Consider the following 13,369-nt stretch of genomic DNA (forward strand, 5'->3'; position numbering starts at 1 on the left):
ATGAAACTAATTAATATCTTGTGTTAATTCGCACGCTTAATTAAATTTTAGCGTTGCCAGTTGCCATGAAACTCTAGTGGTCACCCTGCGTTTCAAATTAAAGGCGGTTATTTTGAATTATGTCGCCAAATCGCCATAAATTTACATTATTATAAATGGAGCGGTGAAAGCCATAGTGGTGTAAGTCAAATTTTTTAAAATATTGTTTCGTGTGCATAGATGCAATTTATATATTGTATAGATTGCATCTATGCACACGAGTCGATATTTCAAAAAATTTAAAATTTGACTTACACCACTATATAGCTTTTACTCCTCCAAATATGAATTTACATTGTTGCTACAGAAGACAAATGACGGAACAATTATTGCGATCATAATGAGCAAGTAATATATATAAATAACAATATAAATAACAAATATAATTGAAGAAACAATTCAATTTCTTTTGAAGTACCGAATAGCATGATAATTTAAAGAAAGAGAAAATTGTAGATTCCTGGATTGGGGGAAAGCTCGTGGTAAATGAAATAATATTTGTACGTAGTATATGAAATATTTATATTTACGAAATTAGTCTTTTTCTATACAATTGCTAATGCGCAGTCACATATGTACTCCTCCATACTTTTTTTTGTCGGAATCGCTAAAGGGAATCGCGTCGAACAATTAAAATTACTCACTTAATTTGTAGAACCTGTGCGAGCTTGCCTTGCTTTCACGTGAAATGTTTCTCGATGCGCCTGACTAATAATAAATAGAGCAACGAATAAAATGTCGATTTGATGAAAATACACGTAACACAAAGATATATTTATTATATACACAATATATAGTGCCTCCTTTTTATAATAATACACATCCGCAAGAACGTTCATAATTTAATTTCATGGAATTTCGTTAGTTCTCTGTAAGGCACACCCCACGGTCGTTACCAAAGTAATTTTGTGTTCTCTCGTATATTTTTGCGTTATATATAATATCGTATAAATAACTGTATACCATTGTGGATATATTCTATTAGAGCCTAAATTTATTATGCATTTCTATCTTTAAGAATAATTAATACGCTAGAGATATAGAGGCAATAATCTGTTCTGTACATAATCCTATGTCTTTCTTATCGACTCCTTTAAGATAATGTACCATTTTTTTTCCATTAAATGATAATAATGACAGTAACGTTATAAGAATAACGGGAAAATGTATAAATGAGATGCACAGGATGAGACCTGCTCCTGCACAGGTTTACGAGTGCGCTCCCCCGTCTTCGTCGCGATATATAAAATAAGAGTAGCAATGTCGAAAGAGTAAAAAACGTACGAATGACTCGATCAATTGCCAATACATTCCCGCGTTGACTACATATGATCGTTTACAATCGTTTTAAATAATTAAAGAAACCGCACACCGATTCTTTTACCTCTTTCTTTTTTTTTCCTTTCTACGCGGCTTTACTCGCAGGTCGCGTACGATAAAAATATGTGTAACATATACACACATACAGCTGCATTTTTTATATAACGTTTTTTGTATATTACCACTCACGATTTTTCCTTCTTTTTTTTTAATCTTGCGTGTAATATTAATATAAAATACCTATGCCGCCATTGACAAATTTATGCATTTGTATGTACAAGTATAGCTCTCCCAAAATCCAACTATCTGGCTTCATCATATTTGTCGCTCTCTCACTCTCTCTCTCTCTCTCTCTCTCTCTCTTTCTCTACTTACTAAGATACTATTGTTTTATGAATAAAAAAATACTAATATATATCGCATTGTCGTTGCACGGGCAGTGTTTGCGTAGTATTCCACTCGTAAGGCACCAACTCTATTGGGATCCTGAGATTCAACCCGAATGCTTCGACAGATTCAGAGGCATATCTGCAAACGAAAAATAGAGACATGAGCACATTTTCGAATATATCCCATTCATCCTGATACTTATTTATGATAAGTAAACGAACATATACCTGAAGGAGGTGTGAGAGTTTGTTCCCTATAGTCTTTGTAATGTGGGGACGATGGATGAGAATGCGGCGGTGCGTACAATTGCATAGGAGGCGAATAGTGGACGGGAGACGGATAATGAGGCGCCATCCATAGAGGCGCCGCCCTATATGGTCCAGGTGGCAACATCGGTATCCCGTAGAGCGGATGATGAACGGATGTATTGCTGGACCCGATATAGGGATCGATTCGTACCCTCGGATAGGCGTTAGTCGATGAGTATTTCACAGGCTGCCGGTCATCCGGCTTCAGCAGTGTCCTCAAGAAACCCGGCTCGGGACTCGGCTTGTCCTCCCCCAGGATACTCGTTATACTGTATGACGACACTTGCTTCGAGGAAGGAGTCGGTGGCGCACTCGTCGTGCAAACCGGCTGCGGAGTGGCCCGTCTCTTGAACGCCTGATCCTCCAACGAGACTCTCTCCAGCTCTCGCAGGATGCGTTTGCGAGGCGACACGACATTAGGATCCAGCAGGCGCGCCAGTTTATCGATGATCTGAATTAACCTGCCCGACGACGACGACGACGTGCCGTTCAATTTCCGCGACCCTCTCGTTGGATAGGCCGTCGTCGATTCCGGAACCGAGGTCGCAGTCGTGGAATCTAACGGGCGCCTGCGTTTCCTCGCTATCAAGCGAAGATGCGCGCACAAGCGAGTCTTCGGATTTCGACGGTAATAAAAATTGAATTCCGTGGTTATCCTACGTCGGGGATGGGTCTGCTTCCAGCAGTGATCTCTCTGCCAAGGACTGGACTGGACCGACGAATTGTCATCGGAAACTGAGGACAGAATGCGATGTTACGCGTTATCCGGATTGTGTAAAAGACCTGAGGAACAATATTTACAAATCTATTCTTGGAAATATAATAAACATATGCAAAAGAAATCACAAAATATAAAAAAAAAAAACTCTGTATAGTATACGCATGAATGCATCCTTGGACCCACCACTGAGGGAAGTAGAGCTCTCCTGCCGATTCGGGATGGTGCTAGCGGGCGGCCAGAAGGTTTTCTTTGGCACGGGAAACCACGTAGTCTTTTCTCCGTCCCTGCGGTGAGACAGTTCCAGGATGAACTTTCCATCTTTGAAGAATTTCAAGCGACCGCCGGGAGTTGGCAGCAGGTTGCCGTCGATACGTTGCGCCTCGGTGTGATGAGCTGGCTGGGGACTCGAATTTTTACCATTTGCCTTGGCGAGGGTCGGGTGCAGTGTAGGTGGATCACGCGAGCACATCTCTGTCGTGCCCCTCACGTGACCTGTGTGAGCATGACATTCTGCTGACTTTTCGCGCATGCTGACACTTTACCGGTATCCATTTTCCTCCGCTGGGCCACTCATACTTGGACCTCTCGGCGTGTGACACAACAAGGTAGCAGCTTGTTGACTTTCTCTCAGAGAATCAAACCCGTGCGCACGAGACGTCGCGGCGTTCGGCCTCGGCGCGGGCGGCGCGATGCATCCTCGCACTCCTCCGGAAATCTCTCTTCTCTAAACATCCGACGTAACGGGGACCTGCAATTAACAAAAGTCTGAGGCACGTGTGTCGCGCGGACAGTCGGTCAAAACTCATGCCACTCGGACGGGACGTCGGAGATAGTGGAGAGCACACCAGAAGTCACGACTCGCGGGCGAGTATCATGATGGCTGACAGACGTATACACGCAGGTTCGGTTCGGTTCGGTCCGCGGCGGCCGCGGAACCGTTCGGCCGATTTTACTCGCTGGCGGGCAGGAACGCGTGACCGTTCTCCGGTGCGATCCTTCGCTGGCTCGGTCGCGGTGTCATCGTACCAGCGGAGTCACCAGCGCGCGGGCAGCGGCGTCAAATGCCGCGGACGGCGGAGGGGCGACATATTTCATTCTCCTTTTTTTTTTCCTCTCCTTTCCTCTTCTCACTCTCCGGAGGGGAAATACAACGTGCGCGCGTGTGGCCGTGTGGCGTGCGGCTGCGGCTGCGGCTGCGGCGCCGGGTTCCTCACTCCGGGCGAGGTGCCGACGTCGCGTCGGGTTGGCGCGATCGGTATCGGTATCGGTTCTCGCACTCGCGGGCCCCCGCGGTGAAATCCGGTGTGCGACGAGCGTGTTGGCGGCAGGCGGCCACTCTCCGCCACTCCGCCAGTGCCAGACACCCAACCCACCCACGCACGCACTACCGCCTTCCGCTACTTCTGCTGGTGGCTGTGGCTAGACCGCCGCCGTCGGCGCGCGGCGCATCGTCCTGGGGTAGGTCCGCGGGGACGGGCGCCCCGTGCTCCCGCGGTCCGCGTGCCCGGGACGGCCTCGTGCAGCCTGCGGGACGGTACGGCGACGGGCGGCAGTCCGCGGCGGTGGGGAACACCGCACGGCCGCGACACATGTGTTTCGCTACACCCCGAGAGCGAGCTGGTCCGCGCGCGGCCGCCTTGTCCGCCTTGTCCGCCTTGTCGCCGGCACGGAGCCCCCCGGGTCGATCGCCCACACGAGCACACGCGTAGTCCGCAGAGCGCACCAGCCGTTACCGAGTCCGTCCGTCCGTTTTCGCTCGCTCGCTCGCTCGCTCGCGCGACGTTTCCTCTCGGCCCCCGTGCCCGTGCCTGCCGTCCGCTGGGGGGGAGTTGGGGGGAGGGGAGGGGTAAAAGAGCGTAGAAGCACTACTCCGATCGCCTCCTTGAGTCGACGGTGTCGACCCTTCTCGTCGACAACACTGGTGGCGGTGGCGGTTCGCGTTCTGCGCGTTCCTCGCGTCTCCCTGCTCCACCCCCTTCCCGCCCCCCTCGCCGCCTTGCGCGCGCGCGATTTTCGCGATCTCGACCCGCGAGATCCTCGTGGATGATCGCGACATTCGCGACGAGCTCGAATCCGCGTCGGTAGTTCTCGTTCCCCTCTTGAAATTGCAACGTCCCCCCGTCCCCCTCGATAAAAATCAAACCCGCGCGGCGCGAACTCTTTTCCCATCTCTCTCTCTCGCTTTCTCTCTCTCCCGCTGCTTTCCCTCCCGCCCTCCTTGCCGAAATGTTCGCGTTTCGTCTCGTTTGTGTCAAATCGCGGAATATTCCGCTCGTTCCGCTCGTCCCGAGACTCCCGTGCCTCGCGGCGCGAATGGGAACGCGCGCGAAATTCGTATCGGCGCGAACGCGATTCGACGCGCCTTCTCTTCCTCTTCGCTTCTTTTTTTTCTTTCTCCTTTCCTCCCAGATGCCGATGGTTCGCGTCACTCGAGTGAAACGGACCTCCTGGAGGAGCATTTCGTGCTGGTCGAGCGAGACGCCGCGGAAATGTCGTTTTTATAGATCTGCAAATATCTGTTTATCTTCTAGACATCCTGTCCGGATACAGCTATTCTAGTCTATGTATTATAAATATATCTCTATTACGCAATTCTTTCGCAATTTCCATATGTAGAGATATGGTCGCCTGTGCAGTAGGACGTTTCCAACAGTCATTGTTTTTCTTGGGTGACAAGAACGAGCATTTTCGCGATGTTGCCATTCGATCGAGCGACCCCGATTAAAAATATTCTGGTCGCTATTTATTTCAGTGTACTTTTCCTCTTGCGGGTTCAGAATCATACGATTGTTTTCTATGTGCTGGAAAGACGGCTGGAATAACACCAGAATACAAGTAATAATAATAATGAGGATAAAGTAAAGCTACATGTTGAAAATATCGTTGGAAGAAAACTGACAGAGATCAATATTTACGTGTACTTTCTCATCGAGAATCATCCTTCCCACGCTGCTCTTTGATCTTTCCCTCGCAGTTGTGATATCACAAGCAATACGTAAAATGGAAAAAGAAAATACGAAATATTTGACAAATACTTCCACTTCGGTGTATAAAACGTTCGGCGATTAATTATTTTAATTAATCTCTTGAATGCGTTATCTCGTAATGATTATACGACAATTATGTCTCTTTAAATTCTTGACGAATGTGATGCGTGCAACATGTTTTATGTGTTACAGATAATAATTTGAGATATACATTTATCGACATCTCTCTTCGAGATGCTATTTCAGGATTATGTCACTGGAATCGCAATACTCCTAGCGCGTTTCACAAGTCGATGATTTCAGAAAAATCCTTAAGATACCGTAAGATTAAAGAAGTTCGAGGGAAAAAAAGGATGGCAATAGGAAACAAATCGTGAATAGAAAAGATAATTGAGCATACAATAATATACGTGATAAAATTTAGTCAAAAACATTTCTTCATTCAATCAATCAGATTTGAAAATAGAGTCGATACAGATCATTCTTCATTCAATCAACCAGATTTTAAAAAGAGTAAATATTCGCTTATGTTAGATTCGCCGTGTTAGATTAATGGAGATATCTGTTTTCATACGATGCGTCTCTGTAAATATTTTTACCGCGAAGCACCATGCCTTGACAAGCGGATGTGTGCACGTCCTCGATCGGCTCGTCGTCGGCGGCTCTCACTTGTATGAGAAACATGCGTCGACTTCTGGTGGACAAGTTCAGATACGAACCGTGCAGCAGCAGGTAAGAGAAGATGATAACTTCACCCTTTTTGGCGTGCACGGGAACGGCTTTGGACAAAGGGTATTTTTCGGGATCGGCGTAATGAAACTGCTCGCCCATCTTATCGGTCACTGTTCGATCACCATGATCCTCCAATGGTCCCAGTTTATGACTGCCGGGATATACCGCCAAGCCGCCATTTTCCGGTGTTGTGTCGTCCAAATGTAGAAACACAGCCAGCATGGTGTGCTTCTTGTGGGGAAAATAATGATAGTCTTGGTGCATCAGGTAAGGCGCTCCTTTCTCTGGCGGCTTCATATGCGCCTTAGTGTGATGCAGCAATATGTCCTTAGTGTCCATGACATCCTCGAGAGCATCCAACAAATTTGGGTGCATAATAGCCCGAGTGAAAACGCCGCTGTGCATTTGCAGAGCGTGGATAGATCTTACCTGATACATAAATGAGAATACGTCTAACATAATATACAATATATATTCTATGTGATCTACAAATAACATAAACCTTCTATAATAGATAATAAATTTTACAGAAAGTAGAATGGCTATAATAAATGTTTTTTGCTTACAGAATAGTCAATATTTCCAGCCTCTTTTTTCATAGCTTCTCCGGCCCATCTTGCCTCCAAAGGTAGATTTTCACGACGTTTCCTTTCGAATAGCTCATCATAGGCGTCCGATATTTCATTCATCTCCTTCACAGAGTACACATTCGACAATTTGATGTAACCATTTTCCTTCCAGAATTGTTTCTGTTCTGACGTTAAAAATTTCAGAGAACCCATTTTCAATCGCAAAATTTAAACTTCTCTTATGTAAAATGATGATACTCTCGCTTTCTCTCAGCGTCACGAAATGCAATATCGCGTCTTACGGCAAGTATTAATATATGTATTGCCCTACTCCAAAAGTGGTTCTATGGGAGGGATTATCAGTGCGTGATAAAAACTTTAGATTCATGCATAATCGAGTTGTCTAACAATCGCACGATTTTCTTGCGTATTTCCTGTTCTTACAAAATTCCTTAAGAAATAGTCGCATAAAAATTATAACATAGATTTAGTGGCGGAGTAATTAACTACAACTCGATAAGATAAAAATTTAACGTTATAATTATGTATATAATATAAAATATTTCTAGCAATTACAAAATTTTTCTTATAATAAATCAGCAACAACATCTTATCTTGTCTATTTTACTGTAAATATCTTAGTTAATCAATAAAATTCATTATTACACAATTTTGTACTGCAACCTTGATTACATAATTCCGATTACTGGCGTATAAGACTTATCACGTTTGTTGTATATTGATACGAATAAAAATACTGGTTTGCTCTTTCTGATAATGAATGGAAATTTCTATCATATGACCTCAGGACACTTGTCGAGTCATGTTGACATCAATGCAATGTCAGCAGTACAAACACATTAATGCTGTTAAATACATCAATGCTTAACATCTCGTTACTCTTAATTATAATACGATTACACAGCATTTAATCTATTTAACATCCTAGAGAAAATTGTTTATCCTATGAAAATTTTCAATTCTGCTATAACTGTGCTGTATCACGAAGTTACGGTCATGAAGAGAATTTAAATCCCTTTATGATCTGCTTGGACTGATACCATCGATAGGAAGACTGAGTGGCACTATTGTACTGAGTATATTGCACGTCATCTTCGTTCTCCAAATAAGTCTTGCACGAATCGTGATACACTTTGACCAGCGTCCTGCAATTGCACTGCATATCCACTTGGTCACTCTGGCACAGTTTAATCCTGAAGCAACTTGCCGTCTGCATAGGCGGCACGTATTGCGGCTTGGGCAAGAAGAAATCGGACACCGAGTTACTGTCGTTTTTCCTCAGCATGACAAACATGTTTGTCATGTTTAAAGGAACGTTCATGGCCTCCTGAAACTCGTCGCACTCCAACATAGACCTGCAAATATAAAATGGCATGTGTATCACGATCCTCTAATATATATTCACAAGCGTGCTCCATGAAGTTCATCTTTCTTATTGACCTCATAAGCTTCAAAAGCGGTTTCCTGGAGGAATGCTGATACTCTTTGTGCTGCTTGCTGTTGAGAACATACGAGGGAAGATCTATCCCAATGTAGAGCTTCGGCGATAGTATCGTAGCGCCAAGTATTACGGCAACTTCCTTTATATCGCAACCCTTGAGGAAGAATTGCGAGGACAGGTGCTCCGAGACGCTTTTCAGCGTGCTCGACAGGGCTCTGAAGGAAACCGCGTTCCTGTCTGTCGTCTTCACGCTCGTCTGAAATTGAGCTAACGCCTCGTACGTGAACGGTATCTGCTGCTTCTGATACAGAATGTACTTTATGAGCTCCATCACAACCTTCGTGCACGAGTCGCTGGTCAGCGGCTCGTCCAACATCACGTCGATCTCCATCTCGCCCTTTCTGTCTCTGGAGAACATCGTGGAAAGGAGCGAATTCCGAGCCTGAGGGGGGGACCTGTGGAGATTTATTTTCAAATAACCGTGCGTCAAAAAAAAAAAGATGACTGTCAGAGCGACTTGCGTCTGCATTCACGCGACGCTTTTGGACGCTTTCGCGCGTCTCTCGGGTTAAGGTTAGGAAAAAATCAGGTTAGGTTATTGAAGCCAATCCGCATTATTTCTTGTTGAACCTTTCAGTCCTTTTTTCCATCTTTTCTCCCTAATGTCCAATTGAACACCAATCTCATTTTAGGTACGAAAAGCGTGATGCAACGCAACCACAAGGAAACTACGTCCTGTGACATTAGCGTCAAATATTGGTTGGTTGGTTGGTTGTTGGTTGCCATGTGCCTGGTTAGTTACTAAATTCACCTTATTTACATACCGCCGTTGAGACGCATGAATTTTGAAGTTTCAAAGCGTCGTGGGGATCGAGAGAAAAATCCAACGATGGAGGTGAAAACGAGGCAAACGAGGAAATTGCTGGAGCTTCTGCGGCAGCAAGTAAACAAGCTCGCTATCTTCGATTCATTTCAGTAGTTGATGCGTTCAATAAAACCACTTGCGGAGACTCTGCGTTGCAAAATATAACAAATTGTAGAGACCGCAGTTAACTTATTGCTTGAGAACAAAAGTCAAACTTTCTTTTCAGGTAGATAAGTTGCATCTATTGCTGACTACCGCTCCCGTTAATCCGTTAGAGATTTCGACTGCAAAGTCGATACTCTATGAGCAACTGCATTCTTTAACTCAGAGATTCAATAATTTAACAGGCGATGATAATTGCGACTATGAAGAGGCAAATGTAAAGGTTGCTGATGCAGCAACAAATTTGAAATATGTGTCTCTACTGAAAAATGTTGACGAGCTTGTAAGTGGCAGAAGATTCTTGATACGATACTTGATACTGCTTTTATTTCTATTAAATAAATTTCAATTGCTTCTTGCTATCTTTTTTAGATTAAGGATATTAAATATGTTAAGGATATTAAATATGACAATACTGATAGCAATGCAGTCAAACACAAGATGGAATTACTGCTCGATAATCTCATATTAGCTTTACGAACATTAGAAGAATTAGAGTGCTTGCCATTGAAGCAGAGACTTCAGGACTGTCTGGATTACGTTAGAGAAATGAGCACAGCGAACGAGATTGAGGATCTTCAAAATATAAAGGTAACGAAATAAACTCGAGATAATTATTAATCTTTTAACACGAATATTAATCCCCTTTGTGCTTTCACAGGAACTGGGCACTTCAATATTGGAGATACTCGAACCACTACAGAATTACAGAAAAAGTTTAGCGTCTGCTTTCCTGTCACAGAAACTAGCTTTATATACCTCTCAACTATGCACGTCATTCGAGATGCTAGTACAACTGGCTCAGGAGCAGCATCAGTTAAACGCACCGATTTACGTAATAATTACATATTTAATTTTCTTGCATAATTTAAGCTGCTTCTGTATCTACATTGTATGAATATGTGCAGGCTTGCAAGAAGTACGTTTGCGAGAGAACATGCACGTGCTGCGAAATGATTTTAAACTTGTTGAATGGTCCCAACCCATCGCCGGAAAAGGAAATTTGCGAGAGGGAGAATCATTTCGTCTACAGGTGAGAAAATAAACGTTTTTTTCATGTTTTATAATTGTATTCACGCAAGTAATTTTAATGGTACACTTGCAGAATGGATTTGGCATTAGACATTATATTAGAAATACCGGGCAAAACGCGCGAGGAGCAACTATCAGATTGCGCGGAACTGTGGTTGAGACTGGAGGATGTCTTCTCTCATGCTATGGCAATTACTCAAGTGTGTCAGCCGTATAATTTTAAAGCCATAACTGGTTCATGCCAGTCCATAGTGTTGGAATACGAGAAACTAAAACAGCAATTACTATCGGAAATCCCAGATCCGGCGTTAAACAATTTATTCACGCATACCTTGACTGACGCGCTTCACCGTTTGGAACGTAAAGTTAATATAGCGGTATTAACGCTCGCGATGGAGGTGTTCAGCAATCCTTACGCGGCTTTGAAGAAACTCGTTATGACGTGCGGAAATTCGTTAAGCGCGAAAAGAAGATCGAAGAGTGATTTAAACGATCTTATAGAAGACTTTGATCAACTCTTTGATCAAACTGTGCAAATTGGAATATTTGCGATCGCTTGTTGCAAAGACAAGAACCGTTAGTTGCTCTTTATCATAATTATTTTTCCTCATAAAAAGCTGCTAACAACTTTTTTCAAATAATAAAATATGTCTAATATAGATTTGGTTATTTCAGGCAATAACAAAATTCGTAATTGTCTCGCAGGATTCGAATCCTTAGAAACTGAATTAATTTCTGCTATAACTTCCTTCTATCTGCATCCAGATAACAAAGAAATGCGTTCCAGTGTCAAGTTGTTGACTACGCAATGGCAAACAGAGATGAATAAGTTTCAGAATGCCGTAAATCTCATTATAAACTCGGCTGCCTTCTGTCAAGTAAGTATAACGGATTATAAAAGATTATAAGGATTTTACGAGTACTTAAATATATTTTTTATCCAGGTAGTTATGGACGATCTTCAAGAACGTATAAGAACAATCTCGGATTGTCTGGATAACAGAGAGCCAGTAACGCAGCTTCAAGTGCAAGGTATCGTTCAGCGTGCTTCAGCTTTATCTAGTCAAGTTACAGCGATCGTAGATGACATTGGTCCTGAAAACATCGATTGTCAAACGATAATGATGACAAGAGAATTAAAAGCAGGTAATTGCGATGCCGTATTACTTACGATTGAAACATATATTTTGTCAGTGGATATTTGGCATATGTCTTTTTTTTATTATAGCTATATATGAAGCCAACAAAGCTGCAAAAACTCTTCTGGTGGAAAACGCAACGGAGCCTCAACAGTTGCGGGTGATAAAACGGTGTGAATTAATATTAAATGTCGTTCAAAGATTGCAGCCCGCCCTGTCTATAATTATAAACAATACGACGCATGAAAAATCTGCGCGAGGCCAAGGAGATTCCAGTCATGGTACGGAATACCGTTTATTAAAATGCAAGAAAGGGCAAGTAACGTTAAGGAAGAATTAAATTAATTAAATTGTACGTATGTTACAGGTAGCGTATCAAATCCCATGAATTTTCCATCTACAATTTACGGTTTGCCGCGCGATAAAAATAGTTTAGTTTACATTAGAACACCCTATACAGGTTTGTGAAAACTTGTATTCTCCATACAAGTTGCTTATATGCCTTCGAATTAATATCAAGTCTTCTCTGTGTTTTAGTAAAAACGCACAAACCGCAGGTATCCATTCAACCGGCAAACAGTATAGTACAAAAACCGTCGGATTTGTCATATTTGATACCTTACATAAGGAACGGCCGTACATTGCGCAGCGAGCATTCCATTATGTACAATACGCTGCATAAGAACAAAAATATAGCGGAGCCAGCCGTTAAAAACGAGACATCCCCTAGGAATCTGTCTAGCATTAGACAACATCTTTTTAGCAGAGATAGCTTCAGCATTCACGTCGACTTCGATATAGCTGAAGAAAGCATGGATTTAACAGGTAGTATACTTGAAAAGGCCGTCTAGACAAGAACTGTGATTACATTGGAAGCCGTTTCAGCTGCCTTAAAGAAGATAACTTCGTCGTCCACGTCGGAAAATGCAACGTTCTCGTCGTACCAATTGTCAGAAGTAGAAAACGTATCTTCACAGAACGAAAATAAGAAATTGGCTTTCAACATCGTGGAAAAATTATGTCAAACTGGTAGGCCAGAAACGGAAAGCTGTTTAATTGAGTCCGAGATAACGGAGAAGATAGGCAAGTGTATCATATCTGGTGGCGGTGACGCGTCTCTGATTATGGAATCGTGTCAAAAGCTCAATAGCGTTCGATCTCCAAATAAGATACAAAAGTCGACCTCGGAGCAACATGAGGTATAAAAGGAGACTATATTTTTTTTTCAATGTTGAACATTAAGTATTAACGCAATTTTTAATAGCATTTAAGGTGACGGTTACATCAGTGTGTAATTATAAGCGAATTACAATGTCGATTACACGTATCGTTACATAATAATTATATTAATAAAATTCAAATTTCAATTGTAAATGTTAAATTTTATCAAAATATTTATTGCGATATAAAAGAGGTTGAAACAAATTCAAAAGAAATTTTTCTTTTCTGCATTTCCTTTCAAAACTGCGGAGGGAAACGAGATCGCCGGAAGTTGTAATAAAATCTCCCGGAAGTAAATGGAAATTACTAGATTTGCAGAATCGCCGAGGAGTGAAGATGGTCTGCGAAAATCACCAGAAGTTACTAGGATTATAATCAGCAGATAATTGAAATCGCAAAGATAGCAAATCTCCAAGAAATCA

The 13,369-nt window shown here is 42.8% G+C and overlaps 4 protein-coding genes across 5 annotated transcripts; 1 reads left to right on the forward strand and 3 right to left on the reverse strand.

The window, feature by feature from the left end:
- Positions 1-544: 544 nt before the first annotated feature.
- H (transcriptional corepressor hairless) lies at positions 545-4,738 on the reverse strand. The gene is made up of 4 exons (XM_071702816.1): positions 3,624-4,738; positions 2,962-3,526; positions 1,977-2,792; positions 545-1,887 (listed from the first exon to the last, which is right to left on the reverse strand). Exons 2-4 carry the CDS (start codon positions 3,305-3,307, stop codon positions 1,853-1,855), a joined length of 1,197 nt encoding a protein of 398 aa, XP_071558917.1. The 5' UTR covers positions 3,308-3,526; positions 3,624-4,738; the 3' UTR covers positions 545-1,852.
- A 1,434-nt stretch (positions 4,739-6,172) lies between these two features.
- Positions 6,173-7,359, reverse strand: LOC139770700 (probable alpha-ketoglutarate-dependent hypophosphite dioxygenase). The gene is made up of 2 exons (XM_071702820.1): positions 7,064-7,359; positions 6,173-6,926 (listed from the first exon to the last, which is right to left on the reverse strand). The coding sequence occupies exons 1-2, from the start codon at positions 7,277-7,279 to the stop codon at positions 6,315-6,317; spliced, it is 828 nt and encodes a 275-aa protein (XP_071558921.1). The 5' UTR covers positions 7,280-7,359; the 3' UTR covers positions 6,173-6,314.
- A 224-nt stretch (positions 7,360-7,583) lies between these two features.
- LOC139770699 (MAD2L1-binding protein) lies at positions 7,584-9,295 on the reverse strand. 2 transcript variants are annotated; one of them, XM_071702818.1, is made up of 3 exons: positions 9,159-9,295; positions 8,528-8,983; positions 7,584-8,442 (listed from the first exon to the last, which is right to left on the reverse strand). In XM_071702818.1, the coding sequence occupies exons 1-3, from the start codon at positions 9,176-9,178 to the stop codon at positions 8,082-8,084; spliced, it is 837 nt and encodes a 278-aa protein (XP_071558919.1). In that variant the 5' UTR covers positions 9,179-9,295; the 3' UTR covers positions 7,584-8,081. The 2 variants fall into 2 exon arrangements, with proteins under 2 accessions (XP_071558919.1, XP_071558918.1); XM_071702817.1 differs by lacking the exon at positions 9,159-9,295 and having other exon boundaries at positions 8,528-9,057.
- A 44-nt stretch (positions 9,296-9,339) lies between these two features.
- Spt (Spitting Image) lies at positions 9,340-13,162 on the forward strand. The gene is made up of 13 exons (XM_071702812.1): positions 9,340-9,471; positions 9,620-9,838; positions 9,928-10,146; positions 10,217-10,390; positions 10,464-10,588; positions 10,661-11,163; positions 11,263-11,465; positions 11,532-11,733; positions 11,816-12,007; positions 12,094-12,186; positions 12,264-12,551; positions 12,612-12,925; positions 12,991-13,162. The coding sequence occupies exons 1-13, from the start codon at positions 9,367-9,369 to the stop codon at positions 13,000-13,002; spliced, it is 2,649 nt and encodes an 882-aa protein (XP_071558913.1). The 5' UTR covers positions 9,340-9,366; the 3' UTR covers positions 13,003-13,162.
- The last annotated feature ends 207 nt before the right edge of the window (positions 13,163-13,369 follow it).

The sequence above is a fragment of the Temnothorax nylanderi genome, unplaced genomic scaffold (genome assembly GCF_030848795.1).
Source record: "Temnothorax nylanderi isolate EJ_2023f unplaced genomic scaffold, tnyl_v1.0 TNYL_tig0031_pilon, whole genome shotgun sequence".
NCBI lineage: Eukaryota > Metazoa > Arthropoda > Insecta > Hymenoptera > Formicidae > Temnothorax > Temnothorax nylanderi.

Coding starts and splice junctions, on each gene's coding strand:
- H (XM_071702816.1), bottom strand. CDS start 3,307: ATGCGCGAAAAGTCAGCAGAATGTCATGCTCACACAGGTCACGTGAGG. Junction 2,793..2,961: donor GAGCTCTACTTCCCTCAGTG/GTGGGTCCAAGG, acceptor TTCTGTCCTCAG/TTTCCGATGACAATTCGTCG. Junction 1,888..1,976: donor AACTCTCACACCTCCTTCAG/GTATATGTTCGT, acceptor TTTCGTTTGCAG/ATATGCCTCTGAATCTGTCG.
- LOC139770700 (XM_071702820.1), bottom strand. CDS start 7,279: ATGGGTTCTCTGAAATTTTTAACGTCAGAACAGAAACAATTCTGGAAG. Junction 6,927..7,063: donor CTGGAAATATTGACTATTCT/GTAAGCAAAAAA, acceptor TTTATGTATCAG/GTAAGATCTATCCACGCTCT.
- LOC139770699 (XM_071702817.1), bottom strand. CDS start 9,057: ATGCAGACGCAAGTCGCTCTGACAGTCATCTTTTTTTTTTTGACGCAC. Junction 8,443..8,527: donor CCGCTTTTGAAGCTTATGAG/GTCAATAAGAAA, acceptor TTATATTTGCAG/GTCTATGTTGGAGTGCGACG.
- Spt (XM_071702812.1), top strand. CDS start 9,367: ATGAATTTTGAAGTTTCAAAGCGTCGTGGGGATCGAGAGAAAAATCCA. Junction 12,187..12,263: donor CATTAGAACACCCTATACAG/GTTTGTGAAAAC, acceptor TCTGTGTTTTAG/TAAAAACGCACAAACCGCAG. Junction 12,552..12,611: donor AGAAAGCATGGATTTAACAG/GTAGTATACTTG, acceptor AAGCCGTTTCAG/CTGCCTTAAAGAAGATAACT.